The following is an 18,765-nucleotide window of genomic DNA, read 5'->3' on the forward strand; positions in this document are numbered from 1 at the left end:
CCCTTAGAATGTACCACCACTCACGCCACTCACGTTCCACAGTGGGAGCCATCTGCCAGGATGTAGCCTGAGGGAGCAAGGTGTTGTGGAGACCCTCTGACAGGTGCCTGTGACTGAGCCCCGTTAAGGCCTCTCTGTAAACTGCTAAGGCTCTGGTGGGTGGGCAGGCGCTAAGATCTGCTGCCCTCAACAAGCATCCTGTGATAGCTCCCTGACTTATTACACCTGCTACCTGCTGATCAGAGCTGTGCTTCCCTCCCTCTCACCAGGCCCTCTGTGAATGGGGAGCTGGCTTCAGATTTCACACCCTAAGGTGAGCCACAGGAAGCTGAGGATGTGGGGAGGAGTGTGTGTGTGTGGTTTTTCAATCTGGCCAGGGCTAATTTCAGGGTGCAAGATTAGGGAGTCATAGGAGCAGGATCCACTGAGCCTATTCCTCCAGGCCCAAAGCTGACATGTCCTTAAACTGAGGAAGGAAAGGTTCTGATAGCTTCTTTGGTTTGGGGTACAACGGTAGGAAAAGCAACCTAGAAAGGCCTGGGAGGAGGGTGGGGTGACATGGAATTGGACCCCATCTCAATCCTTGACGTCCAAATACAACACAATCCCAAGGTCAAATTCGGCCCTTCAGTTCATGCTTTCTCTCTCTCTCTCTCTCTCTCTCTCTCACTGTCTCCCCTCCCCCTTCCCCATATCATTGCTCCTATGTGGACAGAGTGGGCTGCCCCCGATGAGGAGGAAAAATCTGGAAGGGACCTTTCTCCCAATGTTCAGCCTGAGCTGTGCTGGGGCTCAGGCCTTCCTTTCCAGTCTTAGCCCCACCCGCAACAGAAAATCACCCCAGCAGTATTTTAAGATCCCAGGACTGCTGTTTTGCATCAAAAGCTTCTCTGTGTTGATTTTTTTTTACTGGTGTGCATGTGTTGTTTTGTTTTTTTAATAAATCATAACATGATAAGCAAAACCATGGAAGAGTAACCTACCAAAAGTTTAGCAGCCTATTACACTGACCCTGGTGGGTCCTCCTACTTCCTTTCACTGAGCCTGAAGCCCTGAGTGTCCCTGGGATGGCCACTGCGATGCTTATGCCAGCCACTTCCTCCTGGCATCAGGCAACAGAGACATGTCTACTCATCTTTTTCAGTTCTCCTTGGTTCAGAACCCAGGAGAAACCAGAATTTCACAGGCTAGTGTGAAAACAGAGGGAGAAGGGGCACAAAAAGATAGCGTTAGTGGAAATTTTTTTTATTTTAAGATTTTTATGTATCTAGGGGGCAGGCAGAGGGAGCGAGAGTCTTAAGCAGACTCAGCTCACCATGGGGTTCAATACCACATCCCTGAGATCATGACCTGAGCTGAAACTTAAGTCGGATGCTTAACAGAATGAGCCACCCAAACGACCTAGAAATTGTTGTTGTTGTTGTTGTTGTTGTTTGAAGTTGTAACTCACCTTTTTCCATTAGTGTTGGGAATTATAAAGATATTTTTGCAATATTCAAGGTGAGCACTACTATTCTTTTTTTTGTTATAAAATCCCTGCCTACTTAGTAATTTCTGTCCACATTTTGGTTTTTGGGAGGATTTTTTTAATAAATTTATTTTTTATTGGTGTTCAATTTGTCAACATACAGAATAGCACCCAGTGCTCACCCCGTCAAGTGCGCACCTCAGTGTCCGCCACCCAGTCACCCCCACCCCCCGCCCACCTCCCCTTCCACCACCCCTAGTTCGTTTCCCAGAGTTAGGAGTCTTTCATGTTCTGTCTCCCTTTCTGATATTTCCCACTTCTTTTTTCTCCTTTCCCCTTTATTCTCTTTCACTATTTTTTATATTCCCCAAATGAATGAGACCATATAATGTTTGTCCTTCTCCGATTGACTTATTTCACTCAGCATAATACCCTCCAGTTCCATCCACGTCGAAGCAAATGGTGGGTATTTGTCGTTTCTTTTTTTTTTTTTTTTTTTTGTCGTTTCTTTTTATGTTTGTTTAATAATAAATTTATTTTTTATTGGTGTTCAATTTGCCAACATACAGAATAACACCCAGTGCTCATCCCGTCAAGTGCCCCCCTCAGTGCCCGCCAATCAGTCACCCCCACCCCCCGCCCACCTCCCCTTCCACCACCCCTAGTTCGTTTCCCAGTTAGGAGTCTTCCATGTTCTGTCTCCCTTTCTGATATTTCCCACTTCTTTTTTCTTCTTTCCCCTTTATTCTCTTTCACTATTTTTTATATTCCCCAAATGAATGAGACCATATAATGTTTGTCCTTCTCCGATTGACTTATTTCACTCAGCATAATACCCTCCAGTTCCATCCACGTTGAAGCAAATGGTGGGTATTTGTCATTTCTAATGGCTAATATTCCATTGTATACATTAACCACATCTTCTTTATCCATTCATCTTTCGATAGACACTGAGGCTCCTTCCACAGTTTGGCTATTGTGGCTGTCCACATTTTGAACATATATATCCTTTGACCCCATGCAACACACGCAGTTCATTACTTACCTACCCCAAAATCATTCTCCCCTTCTTTCTTGCTAATAGAATCTTGACTTTTATATCCAGGTGGGCTCCTCCCTCAGCTTCAAGGATAAAGCATGTATAATCTAAGAACAGTCACATTTTCCCTTTCCTATTTGCAGACATTTGCTTCTCTGTCCTCCCGGGCAGCAACACCTCTGGCCAATGAGAGGATGAGGAAAATGTGGGGAGGGGTCAGCTTCTGGGGAAGATGGTCGCCATCATTAAAAGGAGCTCACCAGGGGCACCTGGGTGGCTCAGTGGTTGAGTGTCTGCCTTTGGCTCAGGTTGTGATCCTGGAGTCCTGGAATCAAGTCCCACATCACGCTCTGCTTCTCCCTCTGCCTCTCTGTGTCTTCATGAGCACATCATTTGAGGTGAAGGTCTTTCCACCACTCTGCTCACCACAAACCTTCCTGCCATGACATCCAGATCTGCAGCAACTATACCAGGTGACAGTCTCACTGACATTGGTACAGGAGGAAGGAAGGAGTCTGCTCATTAGTATTGTGGGTGAGCTGCTGGACCAGCCTCACAGCCTCTCTCCGGAATCTAATATGAGAAAATTAAATGTCTTTATTGGCTAAGCCACTATTAGTTGGGTTTTCTATTACTTGCAGCTCAACAAATTCCTAATGGAAAGACTCAAGGATTATATTCATTCATTCAACAAACACTAATTGAAGGCATTTTTTGGGGTCAGGCTCTATTGAAGGAACTAGAATTCTACTACAAAGAATTTCCCCAGATTTACCTGCAAAAGTAGGCCAACACTTATAGGTACAAGCATTAATGTCCACCAGGAGATGACTAGTTAAATTAGCTATTTTCACGGTGTCCCATTACAAGAATAATGTGATGACATAAACTTCTCCAAGACATAGAAGGTGATCCATTTTGTATGCATTTTTAAATTATTTTTAATTGTTTATATTCTGAGACCCTAAGAACAACCCCTCCCTACAGCAAAGCTACCCAGAGAGGACAAACTGCCTGTCTTAGAGCTAAGGGACGAGCCCCCAAGGAAGGAACTCCAAGGTGGGAACATCCAAGGGACTACAGTAAACTAGTCGCCCACCCCCATTCCATCACCATTCATACTTTCCAACAAAAGAAAGGTCAGCAGGCCCAAGAAGGAGCCTGATGGTCCCACTCTTGAAGCTTGCGAGAGACATCTGTGACAAGTCAGCCTAGGCTGAGCTCTCACCTACCTGAGCAGCACCCAGGTTTGGTGTTCTCAGAAAGGATGGATTGCCTTAATCCTGTAATCCTGTAAACATGCTCAGACGCCTGGCTCTCTCTCCTCATCCTGGCCCTCAAACAGCACAGACAAGAAGGTGAGCAAAGTCTTTATTGGGGACACTGCACACCATTGCCCAAACCCACAACTCTGTTTCCCATGCTCAAGGCAGCAGCAGGAACAGAAGCAGAGCAAAGAGGGCCACGAGAGCCCCCACGAGGCTCACAGCCCCAGGGCATCACCCTCTCCTGGCAGCCAGAACAAGCCCCCTGCAGTCACCAAGCAGCTCAGGATAAATCAGGACAGCTAAGGCATCGGGCTCTCTACAAAAAGAAGAAACATCAGGTCAAAGCTGTGCCTTCCTGGCTCCCCCCATCCTAGAGATGTTTCCCCTCTACCCTAGAGAAGTTCGGCATGTGTTGCTACCCAGAGCCTTGAATGGTGTCCTGCTTTCCAGACAATCCAGTCCAAACTTGCAGTGAAGACTCTCCTCATTCAGATGTCAACCTTATATCTCCTGGCACAAAAACAGCCCACTCTCACCCACCCCACCCCGCTCCCCAAACACATCACATACATCCCACCCTTTGTGCCTTTGCTAACCACCAGACCACCCATCCAGCATGTTCTCTGTGCTGTCCTCCCTTTGTCACATCCTGCCTAGCCTCTAAGGCCCAGATCAAATCCGGCTTCAGGTGGGAAAAACTACCAAGGAGGCATACCCACTCTGAGAGCCTAGAAGACCATGATGTCAATAAAAAAGGGTTCTCATCTGTGACATAGGATCTTTTTCCCCAACTAGAACTTTGTCTTGACCTTCTGAAATCCCCTACCCAGCACCTAACCCAGTGCTCTACACATAGCAGTTCAGTTATTATCAGTGATGACAGACCATACTCACCTAATGCAGAATCAGACCTGAGGTCCAGTTGGAGTTCATGGCTGGTTCCGGTGGCAGAACTGGAGAGAAACAGAAGCGGCCGCAGCCTGACTTGCAGCATTTTGCCCCAGCCTGGCAGTTCTCATCCATCATGCAGCCAACAATGCACAGGCCCACCAAAATGTTTGGACAATCACCACCCCGCCCTGCAGGATAAACAGGCACAGGTAAAGAGACAGGACGGTCGGCTCCACCCACTCCAAGTTCCTGGCTACAACTGAGACCTGGAAGTTCCAGAGAAATCCATCCCTGACTGTAACTAGATCTTAACCAAAGATCTGCCTGGGAAACCTGGAAGCTAGAGCCTCTGAAAATCGGTAGGGCCCACGAGAACATCTGGACTAAAACTTTTCAAATGATACCCCATAGAGTTCCCCAGAGGTCCCTGGGTTTGATATCTCTGTGTGTGCGGCTGGGTGGGGTGCCAAGGAGCCCCCTTCTCTCTCCCCTCTGCCTGGGCTTCTCAGGGTCACTTCCTCAGGGAGGCCTCCTCTGCCATCCCAGACAAGGCTTGGTGTCCTGGGTTGTGCTCCTCTCATCAGGATTTATTACAATTCCTGATCTGATCTACCTTCCCTGATAAACTACATAATTTCAAGAATATGTCTTCAGAACCTTGAACACTGCCTGGGAATCTACATGTTGTCTAAAAACCACATCTGAGGGATGCCTGGGTGGCTCAGCAGGTGAGCATCTGCCTTTGGCTCAGGTTGTGATCCTGAGGTCTGGGGATCAAATCCCATATCGGGCTCCCTGCAAAGAGCCTGCTTTTCCCTCTGCCTGTGTCTCTCATGAATAAATAAATAAAATCTTTAAAACACACACACACACACCTGAGACAGTGATTCTGAAATGGAAGTTTTACAGCACCTGGTATAAAAGGAGCATTCATAAATATGGATTTGTTTTAAATATATATTTTTTGAAACAAAGAAATCAGATCAGGAATGCTTTTATCTGTTGCAGATATGTTCCTAAGAATTTGGTCAGAAAACCATGATCTTGGGCAGTTCCCTCATTTTACTGAGGAAGAAACTGGCTCAATGAGAGTTTGCTTCCCCAAGGCCACAGAGCCAGTCAGCAGTGGGACCAAGACCAGCAGCCATGCTACCAGTCTTCCAACCTCAGAACTTTTCCTACTAACCCACACTGCCTTCCCCTAGTTCTTAAAATGCCAGCATGGGCTCCGGAGCCTGAGGAGGAAGGGTGGCTTTGGGCTGGAGGCTAGGAGGACAGGAAGGATGAGAACTCTGACTCCCCCAAGGAAGGGAAAGACAATAAGGCCACCAACGGCTCCCTCCCCAACCAACCGTGGAACTCAAGGATTTCTTCCCCAAGGAGCCAACATACCTCCCTTAATGTCTCCACGGCAGGCGTGCCCACAGCCGGTGCTACAGCATTTTTGCCCCTGGGGACAGGACTCATCCCTGTCACATAGCTCCTCACATGGAAGGGGGTCAGCAGGACATTCACCACCAGACTCTGCAATAGAATCAGAGCATGGGGCCCAGAGGTGTTCAAGTCCAGTGTTTCCAGTTGTTTTCATTGTGATTCTTGAGTGCAAAATTACATTCATTGTGTATATTAATCCATAGACATGCTTAAACTTTATATATATATATATATATATATATATATATATATATGTGCATATATCTATATACTCTATAGTCTTTCTATGTATTTTTTCAAATGCTGGTCCTCAACTACTAAACTAATCTCAAGACTCACAGTCTGGAAAACACTATTGAGCTCTAACCTACTGTGGCAAACAGACCTATTGCCCACCTCATATTCACTCTTTCTCCCCCCTTCCTGTGGTAGACATCCATGGTGGTGGTCCCCAGTGAACCACACCTCCTATATTGTCTCTGGGCTGGACTGTGTGACTTGCTTTGACTAACAGGACACCATCAAGTGTGATGAGAGCAAAGGCTGGATAAGCACTTGTATATTGGGGCTTGGGAAACAGCGCCCCCCCCCCCCCCTTGGAAACAGGCTGCTACACTATGAAGCAGCTTGGGCTCAACTGTGGAATGATGAGATAAGCTAGATGAAGAGAAGCATCCTGAAAGGTCCAGCCATCATCAACTTCCCGGCTGAGCTACCAGCTACATGCAGCTACGTGAGTGACCTAGCTGTGCCATGTGGCTATAAGAACTGCCGAGCTGAGCCTGTTTGGGCCAGCTGTGAGAAAGAGTCAAATGCTGTTATCATAAGCCACTAAGTTTGGAGAGTGCTTGTTATGCAGCCATGGATAACTGAAACACCTGCTAATAAAACCGCAGGTTTGTTGTGAGGCAATGAGCCTGGCCAGCTACAATGATTTGCTTCCCCAAATTACCTTGTAACTAGGAGAGACTACAAACTAAGACATAAGCTGGGAAAACTTTTGCATTCTGACCCAGAAAATGCACCTTTCAAACTGCCCCCTGGCTTCTCTTTCTTCCAGTGCAAAGACAGACATAACACAGGGAGATAGAGCCGTCTTCTTTCAACCATGGGGGGCAACTAGACTGAGGATGGAGCTATGGAATGCAAAGGAGAAGGAAAATAAACAACCTCATCCTTGTTAGCATCATGGAGCCACCACCCCAGCCCTGGTCCCTACTTCAGGACTTCTTATATGAGAAAAATGAATCCCTATTTGGTTAATTTTCTGTTGTACAGAGTCAAGCACATCCATGATGCACTCCTTCACCACCCCTCTGAAGATAATAAGGCTCAGAGAAGAGAAGGGGTTTGCCCAGAACTACAGAGTGAGTCAGCAGGAAAGCAGGACAAAACTCAGCCTCTTGGTTTGCAAGGAAGCACTCTTTCTACTACACCATCCTTAAAACATGCAGGCACCAGGCCAGGTCCTCTGGTGCAGGCACTCCCTAGGAAGCCTCATCCAAGCCAAATTGACTTGCCATGACTCATTCATCTCAGTGTTTATTTCAGGTTTTTTTAAGTAGAGAAAAGAAGAGGCAGGCTATTAAAAGCATTGTAGAAAACCAACGCAGGACTGGCCCAGTGCCCTTGAGTAGGGACATGTAATAATTGCATATGTCTGGCTCTGGGAAGTCTGCCATGATGGAAAAGGCAAGTGTTGGACTCCAAGGAAAACACGTACAGCTAAACAATCATGGTCTAATAACCCTGCATCACAGGATTTTCCTGAACAGCCCCTATTTCAAAGGTTCTATGCCATTGTCAGATCACATCAAATCTTATTTTCTAATCCAGAAAATATGGTCACTGCCAGATGTAGCCCTCCACACCTCCCCACCTGCCAGATGAACACTAAAATCTATTTAACAAAGAGCAAAGTCTTTCATCCCACAGTTGAGAAGGCTGGGGGCATTAAAAAAAAATCTCTCTGGTGGAAAAAACCTAGCAACTTTAACTTTTCATGGAATTACACTGAGCAGAACACTTCCCAGATACCATTTTGCTGAGCTTGGCCCTGAAGTGACCAATACCAGGAGCACTCTGCTCTCTGCCCTCATACTGAGGACCAGGCATAAAGACCAAACCTCTACTCTCTTCCAGGCCAGACTTCCTTGAGGTCCCTGGGGTTGTGTCAAATACTAGACAGTGAAGAGACTCTTGGGGAATAGGCTGAAGCCCTGGGGGTCAGAACGCGTCCTTTGACCAGTGCCCACCATGGCCACCCACTACATCACCCATGTCTGATGCCTGAATCCCTGCCAAATAATTCCCTACTCTCAGCTCAAATGCTGGAATTCAGGGGGCCTCACAACCTCCAAGCCAGACTATGCCATCATTATACTTTTTTTTTAAAGATTAATTTATTTAAAAAAAAAAAGATTAATTTATTTATTTGAGAAAGACAGAGCACATGAGCAGGAGGGACAGAGGGAGAGTGAGAGAGAACCTCAGGCAGACCCCACACTGAGCACAGAGCCTAATGCACGGCTCAATCTCATGACCCTGAGACCATGACCTGAGCCTAAATCAAGAGTCAGTTAACCAACTGAGTCACCCAGGCACCCCCATCCTTACACTTTATCCTCAGCTGAAATCTGGCTGTCTAGAAGTTCTGTCCATTGGTCCAGGTCCTATGTCCAGAGACCTTGTGAAAACATGGCTTGTGCCATCAGCCTAGACAGGATCCTCTGCCTCTCACTGTCTCAGCTTTCCCAAACTAGGTAAGCTCAGTTCCTCATACCACATGGTTTCCAGGCACCTCACAGTTATCTTACCAGGAATCAGGATGACAAACAGGAATGAGAGTCAGAATGGGAATGGTCATCCCCACCCTGCAAATATATCCCTATTCCAAGACCCAAGATATCACCAAAAAAAAAGGTGGAATAAAAAGCTGAAGCCCAGGAAATACTCTTAGACTTTACTATTACCCCAGCTGTAACCTTCCACTATATCTGAGGGAAGGACAGTGGCGCTAGTTGAAAAGTGAAATCCCAAAACTTCTTAAGCCAAGGACTCTCTGAGTTATCAAACCTACTCCTCTTGCAAATAGACAGCCAGCCAGCCAGCCAGGAAAGGGGTAGGATTGGCCTGAGGTCAATGGTGGCAGAATTGGTTCCCAAATTCCCAGCTCTGACACTAGGACCAATGATGTGGTCCTTTAAGCCACTCATTATGATTCCCTACACTCTACAAGGATTACACAAGAACAAGAGCTGAGACTCAGTCATGGGGCACCTGGATGGCTCAGTCAGTTAAGCATCTGCGTCCCACTTGGGTCATGGTCTCAGGGTCCTGGGTATAGAGCCCCCTGGGTCTCAGGTTCCCTGCTCAGCTTCTCCATCTCCCTCTTCCCCTCCCCCCACCCTGCTCCCCCCCTCCACCCTCAAAGTAAATAAATAAAATATTTTTAAAAAGAAATAGCTAGGACTCATTCAGCTGTATTCTGACAAAAGTGAAGACCCAGTGGTAGAGAATTGCAGGGATTAGTAAAACCTAGCAAGAAACCAGTGTGTTGGGAGTCTCCAAGACAACTCCTAGGTTGGGTGATGTGTTACGACTCACAAGACTCAGTATACAGTTGTACTCATGACCACGCTATATTACAGGAAAAGATATAAAGCAAAATCATCTCAGGGAAAGGATGCATGAGGCAAAGTCTAGAGGAAATCAAGCACAAGCTTCCATGAGTCCTCTTCTAGTGGATTCCTTTTTTTTTTTTAATTTTTTTTTTTTAATTTATTTATGATAGTCACACAGAGAGACAGAGAGAGAGAGAGAGGCAGTTTCCTATAAGTCATGACAACACAGTGTGAAGGGTTGTCAACCAGGGAAGTTCATTAGAGACCTGGGGTTTTTATTGGGCACTCTCTGCTTAGCAGATATGATTCTTTTTTTTTTTTTTTTTTAAGATTTACTTATTTATTTATTCAGAGAGAGTGAAAGAAAGGCAGAGACACGGGCAGAGAGAGAAGCAGGCTCCATGCAGGGAGCCCAACGTGGGACTCGATCCTGGGTCTCCAGGATCACACCCCAGGCTGCAGGCGGCGCTAAACCGATGCACCACCAGGGCTGCCCTAGCAGGTATGATTCTTACCAGTTAGGGTAGTAGGAACACTTTCAAAATCTAAGTTCCCAGAAGCCAGTCAAGGCCGGTCTTGCAAGTAGACCTTTCTAAGAATATCAATCTCAAGCCTGCTATGTTAAGTCTTCTCTGAACAACCAGCAGTGAGGTTTCAGGAAAAGGTCATCCAAACACACAGGAAGCCCAGGCCATCCATCCACCCAAAGGATATAATTCACAGGTTGTAATAAGCAAAACAATGGGTCACTGGGTTTCATGGGGGAGGGGAGGCACCTTAAGGTAGCCAAAGGAGAGTCGTCTCTTAGGCTGTAATCTGCATTTTTGCTCCAAAACCTCTTGCCTCCAAGACCTCCCATCACTCAACTACTCAAGACAAACACTTTAGTACAGCTCTTGACACTTCCTCTCCCTCAGCACACACATCCACTTATTTCTTCACTTAGTCTTGTCAACTCTACCTTAAAAGTACTCCAAGTCTGTCACTTTTCCCTGTCCACACCATCACCACCCTGGTCTAAGCACCTCCCCCACCAAGCCTGCCTCAACCGCCTCTTAATGGGCCTGCCATCTGCTACATTTGTCTCCATCTCTTCTTCACACACCAACAGAGTGCTTATTTTAAAATAAATAAAATATACATATATTTGAAAAAAGAAAACCAGGGGCACCTTGGTGACTCAGTGGTTGAGTGTCTGCCTTTGGTCAGGTTGTGATCCCGGGGTTCTGGGATCGAGTCCTGCATAAGGCTCTCCACGGGGAGCCTGCTTCTCCCTCTGCCTATGTCTCTGCCTCTCTGTGTCTCTCATGAATAAGTAAAATCTTTAAAAATAATAAAATTAATTAACTAATTAATTAAAACCAAGGGGCACCTGGGTAACTTGGGCAGTTAAGTGTCCAACTGTTACTTTTGGCCCAGGTAGTGATCTTGGGGCATGCAATCCAGCCCTGCACTGGGCTCTGTGCTCAGTATGGAGTCCACTGGAAATTATCTCCCTCTCCTTCTGCCTCTGCTCCTCCTCCTGCTAGCACACACTCTCTCTCTCTCTCTCTCTCTATATATATATATATATATATATATAAATAAATACATAAAATCTTTTTAAATAAAGTAAAACAGGGCAGCCAGGGTGGCTCAGCAGTTTAGCACTGCCTTTGGCCTGGGATGTGATCCTGGGGCCCCGGGATCGAGTCCCACATCAGGCTCCCTACATGGAGCCTGCTTCTCCCTCTGCCTGTGTCTCTGCCTCTCTCTCTCTGTGTGTGTCATGAATAAATAAAATCTTTAAAATTAATAAATAAAATAAAATAAAGTAAAACGAAAACCAGACTAGGCCTCTCCTCTCTGCTTTCATAAGCCTTGCAAAGGCTTCCCAGTGCACTTAGAACAAGGGCTTTGACAGAGGCCCCAGAGACTCACTGGAGGTCTGGACTCTCCCTAACCGGAGCCACTTTCCTCCTCCTTCCCTTTCTCTTTTCTCCAACTCCACTGACCTCCTTTCACTTCCTTGAATCAGTAAGCTCTTTCCTACTCTTCACACACCCTACAGCCAGCTCTCTCTCATCCTGCAGGTTAAAATGACACCTCCCCTATAGCTCTCTTTGATTTTCCTCACAGCTCTCATCACAATCTCTGCCTATTATTTATAACCTCGGCTGCCTTGCTCACACCAGACACACATAATGTCAGCTGTAGACACTTGATAAGTAGTGAGGGAGGGGACACACAGATCTGACTTCAGATGGCAGGAGGGAACATGAGCAGAGAGGTGCTGCGCATCACAGCATGAGCTGCTGAGCATTATTTGGCAGGCTTTCTATAGGCTTTTAAAATAAATTTCTTCTTGGGATGCCTGGGTGGCCCAGTGGTTGAGCATCTGCCTTCATCTCAGGGTATGATCCTGGAGTCCCAGGATTGAGTCCTGCATCAGGCTCCCCGTAGGGAGCCTGCTTCTCTCTCTGCCTATGTCTCTGCCTCTCAGTGTCTCTCTCATGAATAAAAAAATAAAATATTTTAAAAATAAATAAATTAAAATAAAATAAAATACAGTCTTCTAAACTGTATGATACAGGCTGAATGTTGTGTTCCCCCAGGATTCATGTCTTGAAATCTAACCCCTAATATGAGTTTCAGAGATGCGTGCTTTGGGAGGGGGGCCCCCATGAATAGGACAATGCTCATATTGCCCTTTCACCGTGTAAGGGCTCAGTGAAAACATGGTAGTATGTGAACCAGGAAGCTGGCTCTCTCCAGGCACTGAATCTGCTGGCACCTTAACCTTGGGCTTCTCAGCCTCCAGAACTATAAGAAATAAATTTCTGTTATTCATAAGCCACCCAGTCTATGGAATTCTGTTCTAGCAGCCCAAAGGACTAAGACACCAAATTATCACTCTTTGAGGTAAATAAGCTTATCTCCACTGTACAGAGGACAAAGGTGAGGTTCAGAGAGATGAAAAGGATTTGCCTGAGGCCACACAGCAAGCAGTTAGAAGCCAAGGTTCACTTGCATGCTCAAACCAGAACTGCCCCACCTGAGCAGGTCCCAGGGTCTACTCTGAACCCTCAGCCAGCCTGTCCCTCCACCTTACCAAATAGACTAGCACTGGCTACGTAAACCTCTGGCAATGTCAGAGCTGAGGGAAAGCAGGAACTGTTCAGAGCCCAGGACTGACAGCTTCCTGTCCCATGGAGTAGCTCAGCCCAGGCCTGGAGCCGTAGACAGGTCATTAACTACTCTCACCAGACTAGGACGCCCGCTCAGCCAGTAAGTACACTCTGGGAGATCTGCAGGGAGGTCACTATTGCAGGCTGCCTGGCTCCAAGGAAAGAAGAAGCCCCATCTGGGCTGGCCAAGGCCCAGAGCAGCTCACAAAGGGCCTGGCCTAGGTGCCAGCCTCACCCTCAGCCCCCATGACTCAGCCATCAGCCTCACACACTGGAAGACTGTGCTGGGCCTTACAGGCTGGCAGTGAGTGACTGGCCTGACACAGGTTCCCAGGCTCTGGTTCCAAAGCTGGGCCGCAAGAGTCCTGGCAAGGAGTACAACCCTCTATTCTCTCTTATGGGCAGGGAGCCCAAGAGAGCTGTCCAAGCCAAACACAGCCCCACAAGGTCCAGAGAAGAGGCCCGCTACCTGGGGAGGTTTGGCTGGAAAGAAAGAGGTGGTCACATGCTGTGGAGTTCCAGAGTCTTCCACAGGAAGAGGAATCCTTGTTCTTGATAAAAGGGGCTGGTAAGCAACTGCACTCCTAATAAAGCCCACCTTAGCAGGCAACAGGAAGCAAGCTGATGTCTCCTGAGGGCTAAACACTTTACCCACTTTGAATCTTTACAACAACCTCCAAGGCTCATTCTTTCCATTTTACAAAGAAGGGAACTGAGGCTCGGGGAAGCAGAAGACACTTGGCCAGGGACCTGCTGGCCAGTAACTGGTGAGCCTCAGGCTTGAACCCAGCTCTCTGATTACCAAAATCTAGGCTTTTCTACTGGAATAGCTGCCACATGCCCTCAGAGAGAATGGTTCCGGTTTCTTTAGAAAACATAATGGAAGGTGTAAATGAAGACCTCATTTAATGCAGATGAGAAAAAAATAAAACAACTTAGGCATTAACTTATCAAGAAGTATTTGAAAACTATAAAATACCCTGAAATACACCAAATGCACATGGACAATGGGAAGACATAAAGATTCACATAAAAATGTCAGCTTTCCCTAAATTAATTTTTTTAAGATTTATTAATTTGAGAGAGAAAGAGCATGGGAGGAGAAAGTAGCAGAGGGAGAGGGAGAAGCAGGCTCCCTGCTGAGCTCACATTGGGCTCCCAGAACCCTGGGATCATGACCTGAGCTGAAGACAGATAATTAACCTGAGCCACTCAGGCACCCCTGAAATTAATTTATACATCTAACACCTCTCCAATAAAAGCAGCCCTCCTATTTGAGAGGAAGGGGGTAGTGATGGACAATATGATAACAAAATATATGTGGAAGCACAAACAAGCAAATAAACCATAAAAATCCAGAAACAAGAGGGAAATGAGAAGGGGAAGCTACGGAAGATGCATCATCAATTTCTGATACCTTTTGGAGGCCTCTCAGGGACCAAAAGAGGAGGCAAGCAATAGAGCAGAAAGTTCTGCATGCCACGATCCTCCTTCTAGCAGCCTCCTCTGCCTGCCTGGACCCCATTCCCAGATCATCAATGGCTGACCCTTTGTCTATCATTTTTTAGAAAAGTTCTCAGAATATGGCAGCCACTTAATTTTTGTTGTTCAAAGTAAAGTAAAACCAACAATAAGATGGTGCAGGCTTATTTGAGAAAGAAGCACTCAGGCCAAAGAGCCCATGGGCCCCGGGGTAGTGTTTCTTACCCAGCTTTGGCTTAGGGACTGGGACCACACAGCTCTTGTTGCAGCCAAACGTGCAGCATTTCTTTATACCCGGACAAGTCTCATCAGTGACGCACCTTTGAAAACAGGATTGTTTCCGAACAGCCCTGGGGCAATCTCCTTTCCTCCCTGTAGCAAAAAAGGGAGACAGCCATAAAGAGAAGAGAGAGAGAGAAGTGCCTGGTGGCACCCATAGGTGTAGCAAAAGGGAGATTTAAAGGAAGGAACCCCTGAGCTTCTTTGGGACTCTCAACCCTGGCGCTACAGCAGAGACAGTAACAATGATAAGAGCTCACATTTACTGAGTTCACTTTGTGCCAGGAACCTCTCATTTGAAACTCACAGCAATTCCAAGAGGTGCAAACAATTATCCCCATTTTACAGATGAGGAAATCGAGGTAAAGGGCTGTTTAAGTCTTATTCAGCCTGGCTCGGGGTCTACTCTTTTGATAACTACCTCTAACAGGCTTCCCCTCACAACTTTGCCCTCCAGCCTTCGCAGGAGCCCTGAGTTCAAATAAAAGAGATCGTCAGTTGTGTGTTCTTTCCTGATAGAAGACAAAGAACTGAGGACTCAGTGATTGAAGAAGAAACACCAAAATGGAGATGAGGCACTTCAGGCAAGCTAGATTTCAAGAGCCTATCTAGGAGGTTGGAGGCTCTCTGGGTCTTTCTAGCCCAGAGGCAAGGTCAGGAAGCACACTTGGATTTTGCCCCTCCAGTCAACATACCCTCTGGAATGCCTCCTTGGCAGACCCGACCACAGCCAGTGCTGCAGCACTTCTGCCCAGCCAGACACGATTCATCCCCCTGGCACAGCTCTTTACATGGGTTCTTATCAGGAGGGCATTCTCCTTCTTTCACTGCAAAAGATATCACACAAGGTTGGAGTGACTGGCTAAGCCTCAAAAGATGGGGTATAGAAGCCAAGTGCACTTCAAGGATGTTCAACCTCTCCAAACTTTCCTATCCAAAGTACCTTTCCCCTCCCCCAACACAACCACTGACACTCACATAACCACTACTGTAATGTCCAGCCACTTTGTAAATAAAGAGAAGGAAAGGTTGGGGTTGATCCTGTTCACATTTAAAGAGCACTAGGGAACAGCTAGAACCTCTAGTAAGCCAGACTGGAAGTCCTACCTCCTTGTCCAGAGAGAGTAAAGAAAACCAAGAAGACCTACCCTGTCAAGCTGTCCTGAGAATCTGTGCATCCAATCCTGACCTACAGATATGACCATCTCCACAAATGAGGACTCTCACTCCAGGATGAGGAAAGGGATGACTTATTCTTAGTCATTTTCTGTTACTGTCAGCCAGGGATCCCACATAATAGCTCACCATGCTCTCCTGCAGCCACCCAGGATGTCAGGGACCCAAGAGCAAGAAGTGCCTTCAGGAAGAAGCAGCAGCTAGACATGATGATGGCGCGGAGAGTTGAGATGAGCGCTCAGTCCAGGCCGGAGGTGTACACCTCACCCAGAGCATCAATCAAGGGAAGGGCAGGACTAGGAGACTGGCCCAAACCCAGCCCCAAAGTCTTCCCTTTCGCAATATTCCCCAAGGACGTCTTCTCCGGACAAGAAGAAAAGTGGTTGCTGGTGTGTGGGAAAATGCCTGGCACTCCCAAAGGGCACATGTGATGATGGTGATCAAACTCTGTAATGCAATATACACAACACTCATGGGCAGGGATAAGGAACCTGGTTGGTAGCTGGGGAAATGAAGGGATGGCCACTGGATTAAGGATCAAAGAAAGCCCTAAAGGGCTTTGGAAGGACACAGCTGCAGCCAAAGAGACAGAGGGAAGGACCAAAGACAGGACTTAATCATAACCAAACTAACAAAATGCGGTGTGGCTCCTAGCAATCCAAAAAACAGAGTGGAGCAGACTACTTAGAAAACATCAGAAAGGGGCAGCTGGGGTGGCTCAGCAGTTTAGCGCTGCCTTCGGCCCTGGGGCCTGATCCTGGAGACCAGGATCAAGCCCCACATTGAGCTTTCCTGCATGGAGCTTGCTTCTCCCTCTGCCTGTGTCTCTGCCTCTCTTTCTCTCTCTCTCTCTCTCTCTCGAATAAATAAATAAAATCTTAAAAAAAAAAAAAAAAAACTACAGCAAAACCGTATGTGAGTTTGTTCAGAACTAATACAAATGCACCAAACACCTACATCTTGGTCCATCTAGCCCATTCAGGCCATTTTTGGATTGCATGAAGGCTAGCTGACAGAACCAAAAAGAAGTTGCTATGATTCAAGTAGTCTAGACCATCTATACTCCCTTACTTTATCTCCTCTTCTTCTATTTCGTTTTACTTTTATCTGTACTGTTGACATGTCCTGTCCATGATGACTTTGGTCAGACATGATATTTAATGGTATCCACTGACGTTGCTTGGCCCAGTAAGATTAAAGAGCAGAGGAAATTCAAGGCTTAAAGCAAAAATCTCGGGGCACCTGGGTGGCTCAGTGGTTGAGCAACTGCCTTTGGCTCAGGTTGTGATCCCGGGCTCCTAGGATCAAGTCCTGCATTGGGCTCCCCACAGAGAGACGACTTCTCCCTCTTCCTATGTCTCTGCCTCTCTCTATGTGTCAAATAAACAAAATATTTTTTAAAAAAATAAAAAATAGGGCAGCCCTGGTGGCGCAGCGGTATAGCGCCACCTGCAGCCTGGGGTGTGATCCTGGAGACCCCGGATGAGTCCCACGTCAGGCTTCCTGTAAGGAGCCTACTTCTCCCTCTGCCTGTGTCTCTGCCCCTCTCTTTCTGTCTCTATGAATAAATAAAATCTTTAAAAAATAATAATAAAATAAAAATAAAGCAAAAATATCCACTATAGAGCCAGAGTTTGGTGCCAAAGAGTTGCCTTATTGTTTTAAGGTTGATATTGGACCATGGAGATAATTAACATTTGTTGATAACCTAACATGTGCTTTATATGTATTATCTATTTTAATCCTCACAATAATCTTGCAGAGGTAAGAAAACTGGTTCAGAGGGGTTGAGAAAGAATGACCAACGTCATAAAGCTAGTAAATGGTGGTTACTGGAATTTAATAATAGCAGTGACAGATAGCATTGCTTGGGGGTTTACCTGTGCCAGAGTTCTTCACATGAATTAGCTCACTTAATCCTTAAGTGCAACCCTATTAGTTAGGTACCATTGTCCCCACTCTACAGATAGGGAAACTGAGGCACAGAAAGAAACCTGGATCACACAGAGGGTGGTAGACCAAAGGCAGGCAGACCAATTCCATAGTCAATATTCTTAATCACCATATCATGCTGGATTTGAACTCATATCTTTCTACATTAAAAACTCAGGTACTGGGGCGCCTGGGTGGCTCAGCGGTTGAGCGTCTGCCTCTGACTCAGGTCCTGATCCCAGTCCAGGGATGGAGTCCCTCATCGGGCTCCCTCCAGGGAGCCTGCTTCTCCCTCTGCCTATGTCTCTGCCTCTCTCAGTCTCTCATGAATAAACAAAATACAAATAAAAACTCATGTACGTTTTACTATTCCACATTGTGACCTTGGAAAAGGAACTTTCTCTACTACCCGTAAATCGATCCAGTTCTATTTACGGACATCCTACCTCTAAGCCAGAGCTAAGGGGAGCTTTGCGAAACTCCATAGCTGTTAAACCTCTGCATCCCCGCCCATCCCAGGATCACCTTCCTGGAGAGAGAAGCCCAGGTCGCTGGGGCTTGGGAGAGTCCACGGGCCAAGACCCAACCTTCATTATGATGCCTTTAGATGCAAGAGGCATCCCCTGGAGCCTAGGCCTCGAGGGACCCGGTGGGTGTTTGGAAGGGCATGGGCCAGACCCCCTCTTGAATTTTCGGGTCCCCGCATTAGGCGCACTCTACGGCTTTCAAAGACTGAACTGTGGGCCCCGCTGTGCTCCCCTCCGCACCTAAGCTCCAGCCCCGAGAGCCCGCTCTCGTCCTTCCTGCCCCGCACTTCTCCACCCGCCTTGGCCCAGCGGGGAGCGCTCCCGGGCCAAATACCCACAGTCCGCACCCGAGGAGCCGGCCGGGCCGCAGAAGAAGCCCCCGCCGCGCGGCTCACAGCGCCTGCCTGCTTCCGGGCCCCAGCGGGACGCGGCCTTGCGGTTCCCATGGAAACCCCGCGGCTCGCCGCGTCGCGCTTCCG

At 47.1% G+C, this 18,765-nt stretch overlaps 1 protein-coding gene across 4 annotated transcripts; it reads right to left on the bottom strand.

The window, feature by feature from the left end:
* Positions 1-3,861: 3,861 nt before the first annotated feature.
* On the bottom strand, positions 3,862-18,759 carry WFDC3 (WAP four-disulfide core domain 3). 4 transcript variants are annotated; one of them, XR_005377925.1, is made up of 7 exons: positions 18,634-18,759; positions 15,957-16,274; positions 15,347-15,478; positions 14,598-14,744; positions 6,063-6,190; positions 4,670-4,854; positions 3,862-4,091 (listed from the first exon to the last, which is right to left on the bottom strand). XR_005377925.1 is itself a non-coding variant. In XM_038572467.1 (7 exons), the coding sequence occupies exons 2-6, from the start codon at positions 16,033-16,035 to the stop codon at positions 4,670-4,672; spliced, it is 675 nt and encodes a 224-aa protein (XP_038428395.1). In that variant the 5' UTR covers positions 16,036-16,274; positions 18,634-18,745; the 3' UTR covers positions 3,862-4,091. The 4 variants fall into 4 exon arrangements, 3 of the variants coding, with proteins under 3 accessions (XP_038428395.1, XP_038428397.1, XP_038428396.1); XM_038572467.1 differs by having other exon boundaries at positions 6,059-6,190; positions 18,634-18,745; XM_038572469.1 differs by lacking the exon at positions 6,063-6,190.
* Between the last annotated feature and the right edge of the window lie 6 nt (positions 18,760-18,765).

This window comes from Canis lupus, chromosome 24 (assembly GCF_011100685.1).
Source record: "Canis lupus familiaris isolate Mischka breed German Shepherd chromosome 24, alternate assembly UU_Cfam_GSD_1.0, whole genome shotgun sequence".
NCBI lineage: Eukaryota > Metazoa > Chordata > Mammalia > Carnivora > Canidae > Canis > Canis lupus.

What these genes read in the sequence shown, in the direction of transcription:
- WFDC3 (XM_038572467.1), bottom strand. Translation starts at nt 16,035, where the DNA reads ATGTCTAGCTGCTGCTTCTTCCTGAAGGCACTTCTTGCTCTTGGGTCC. An exon ending in AGTCCCTAAGCCAAAGCTGG is followed by an intron (nt 6,191 to 14,597) that starts GTAAGAAACACT and finishes ATTCTATTGCAG; the next exon opens with AGTCTGGTGGTGAATGTCCT. An exon ending in CCGTGGAGACATTAAGGGAG is followed by an intron (nt 4,855 to 6,058) that starts GTATGTTGGCTC and finishes TTTATCCTGCAG; the next exon opens with GGCGGGGTGGTGATTGTCCA.